A 3,013-nucleotide genomic window follows, 5' to 3' on the forward strand; every position below is an offset into this window, starting at 1 on the left:
AGTCCCAGTCTACAATAGAGATTTAAGCCCTAAGCCTTAAGAAATTGACTAATCACAGTCGCGCATTCTTCTCATACTTGACCGTGATTGGCCAATTTCTTAAGTCCCAGTCTACAATAGATGATTTAAGCCCTAAGCTTTAAGAAATTGGCCAATCACGGTCAAGTATGAGTAGAATGCGCGACTGTGATTAGTCAATTTCTTAAGGCTTAGGGCTTAAATCTCTATTGTAGACTGGGACTTATAGATTGAAATTTGCACAATCACAGTAAATTTTATTAACTTTTACTCTAATTGGCCAAATTTCAATCTCAATCCGTAGTTTGATACGGGCTTTATGCAGGTTAATTTGAATAATCTCGATTTAAATTGCTTCAATTTTTAATTCTTAGTACCACAAAAAGATCGAATGTAAGTTAATTAAACTGAGGTCAAAGTTAATCCACATTGGTGAAAGTGGACATGAAGGTACAAGATCTTTGCGAACGGCGCGGAAATAAAATTCATGTTAATGAAAGATAATTAACGTTAAATATTCATTTGCAATTTACGTCATAATTCAATTTTATTAGGCTTTCCCACATCCTGGACGCTGTTCCGCATATATAAAATTTTTTTTAATATAAAAATGAGACGAAAAACTAATAGTCAACCCAACTGGCTAATTATTTAATCGATTTATTACAAAACGTTTCGACCCCATTTTTATCCTTTTCAAGTGATACAGAGTCTATTATCGTCGTCGAATAAGACAGAGTCGAGTTGTAAAATATATGTATAAGACAGAGTCGAGTTATAAAATATATGTATACGTGTGAGCACTGTGGTGGTTGGACTCGAAAATTTTTTTTAATATAAAAGTATTAATATTACATAAAGTATTAGTTTACATACATTAATATAAAAAATTGAACACTTGAATAAATTTTTAATGAACACATGCAAATTATAGCAATTTAAAGAAGTGTTTTTTGTAATGCCTCAGTTCATTAATGCTTTCCTTTATGTCATCCAGAGCCCTATGTTGCAGTTTCTTTTTTGGTACCGAATTATATACACTTGGATTCCACCTTCTACAAAAAATTATAAAGATTTACTTACATTATCGCATTGTTCCATTAAAATCACTTTCAAATATAAATTGCAGAACAGAATCTTATTAACCGTTTACATTGTCAGCGTCCGTTTGCTTATATAAAAGTAGAAGAAACTGATTAATTACCTAGCAATTTCCTTGACTGTACTAACATCGATAATCCTGTAGTGCAAGTAATTGTTAACTAATGGCATATATTTGTATAGAAAGAGACGATCCATATACACCGAACTCCCAGCCAGCGGACATGAACCTTGCTGAATGTGTTTCTTTAAAAGGTCGAGTACCGTCTTCTCAGCTTCTTCCAACGATACTGTGCTCGAGCGAGAGCTCTCAACTAGTCCCGACTGAAACATGCAATAATTAAGTTATAAGACTTCAAATCTGTAAACAACAAAACGCTCGAGAACATCTCTACCATTCGTGCAAGTTAAGTTAAGCTTACCTTCGTGTGATTTACCTTACACCAGTCATTCATATTTTCTAATACTGCGTCTGGCTGGTGTATCACAATATTCAGTTCCTCGCTAACGGTATTTAATTTCTTATCCGTTACGACACAGGCAATTTCCAGTATATGATGTTTATCTATTTCAAGTCCAGTCATCTGCAGAAATACAATAAGCAATTAATTTACATTTCTAACAGCAAATGCGACAGCTTGCACTAGTGCGCACCGAGTGCACGCTAAGGATTGTCTTAAACACTTTTCGAAATACTTTTTAGCCAGTAAAAGAATCTGCATAGCACTCGTACAGATAATTTTCTTGGCTAAATAGTTTTTGGACGTGTACTTGAGACGACCATAAATATAATGTGTCATCCACGAGGCATGGAGTGAGCTTGGAGTAAGGAGTAGAAACAAATAAATCATTCACTCTCGGTAAATCAGAACGCCATCGGCCAGTGTTACAAATAGGTTACAAATTATGCCTGTATTTCAGCTCCCTCACACCAAAAGCTAAAAGTTATGGTTCTCTCTTACTCCTTATGCCAGGCTTGCACTGTAGACGACGTTTTAGAGTGGATTCTGAACAAGTCTTGCTGTGCACTCAGTGCGTACTAGCGCAAGCGTCGGATTCGCTACAAGTTTTGGTCACTCCTCCTTATAATCATTACGTGTAGGTGTCACGCAACACCTTTCAAATATTTCAATACCTCCAGGTCGATCCACACAATATAATTAGGGTTTTTAGGCGCCATCTGGTCTGTTAATAATCTGCAAACATAATTTCAACATAAATGAAAATGAAAATAAAATAAGAAATCATATAGAAAGGAGAGCGTGCCACAATGTGAGCCACAAAATGAAGCGAACTCAGTTCTCACAAAATAGAAACCAAATTTCTCATTAATATAAACGTTTCGACTCTACTTCGGGTCTTCCTCAGTAAAACTACAATGAAATCATCGAAAGTACTGGATGGAAGATAGAAACGTTAATTGTCGAAAGAAATACTTCAAAAGATTCGCGTTCGTTACATTTCATACAACGGCGAGCTACCGAACTCTAATCCTATCACGCGTGCCAGAATGTCCAAGTGTCTCTATTACTTTTACGCGCTTCCCGAACATGTCACGTTAATTGACATGATGAATTACAGTACAAATAATTGATAAAACGACGAGAAATCGACTAAATAACGAAGATGGGAACTTTCTGACGATGTAACTTCCGAGATAACCTGCAATTGCACGCGACAAGCTTCAAGCGTGTTCTTCTGGAAATCTAAAATATATACCGTGTAAACTAAATTATGAAATTTGACCGAACACATGACGGTACAAAATATTTGTTAGCGAACGCTGTACCACACACTCAGTGATGCAAATTCCGCTACTCTTTTGCAGCACGATGTGGTCGGAGAGGGGATAACGCACACAAGCGAGCAGCCGTGTCCGTGTGCGCCCGGCGCA

General features: G+C 36.5%; 1 protein-coding gene across 4 annotated transcripts; it reads right to left on the reverse strand.

Annotated features, from left to right (window-relative positions):
* Positions 1–913: 913 nt before the first annotated feature.
* LOC105566209 (probable oligoribonuclease) lies at positions 914–3,013 on the reverse strand. 4 transcript variants are annotated; one of them, XM_012020034.1, is made up of 5 exons: positions 2,839–3,013; positions 2,255–2,315; positions 1,542–1,703; positions 1,223–1,443; positions 914–1,073 (listed from the first exon to the last, which is right to left on the reverse strand). In XM_012020034.1, the coding sequence occupies exons 2-5, from the start codon at positions 2,297–2,299 to the stop codon at positions 947–949; spliced, it is 555 nt and encodes a 184-aa protein (XP_011875424.1). In that variant the 5' UTR covers positions 2,300–2,315; positions 2,839–3,013; the 3' UTR covers positions 914–946. The 4 variants fall into 4 exon arrangements, with proteins under 4 accessions (XP_011875424.1, XP_011875425.1, XP_011875426.1 ...); XM_012020035.1 differs by having other exon boundaries at positions 2,782–3,013; XM_012020036.1 differs by having other exon boundaries at positions 2,909–3,012.

The sequence above is a fragment of the Vollenhovia emeryi genome, unplaced genomic scaffold (assembly GCF_000949405.1).
Source record: "Vollenhovia emeryi isolate VEMERY1.0 unplaced genomic scaffold, V.emery_V1.0 DF939146.1, whole genome shotgun sequence".
Classification (NCBI taxonomy): Eukaryota; Metazoa; Arthropoda; class Insecta; order Hymenoptera; family Formicidae; genus Vollenhovia; species Vollenhovia emeryi.

Bases quoted from the DNA above. Each gene is read 5' to 3' on its own strand.
- LOC105566209 (XM_012020034.1), bottom strand. From the start codon at position 2,299: ATGGCGCCTAAAAACCCTAATTATATTGTGTGGATCGACCTGGAG. The intron at 1,704-2,254 runs GTATTGAAATAT...GTATTTCTGCAG, and splicing joins TTGTGTGGATCGACCTGGAG to ATGACTGGACTTGAAATAGA. The intron at 1,074-1,222 runs GTAATTAATCAG...AATTTTTTGTAG, and splicing joins ACAGTCAAGGAAATTGCTAG to AAGGTGGAATCCAAGTGTAT.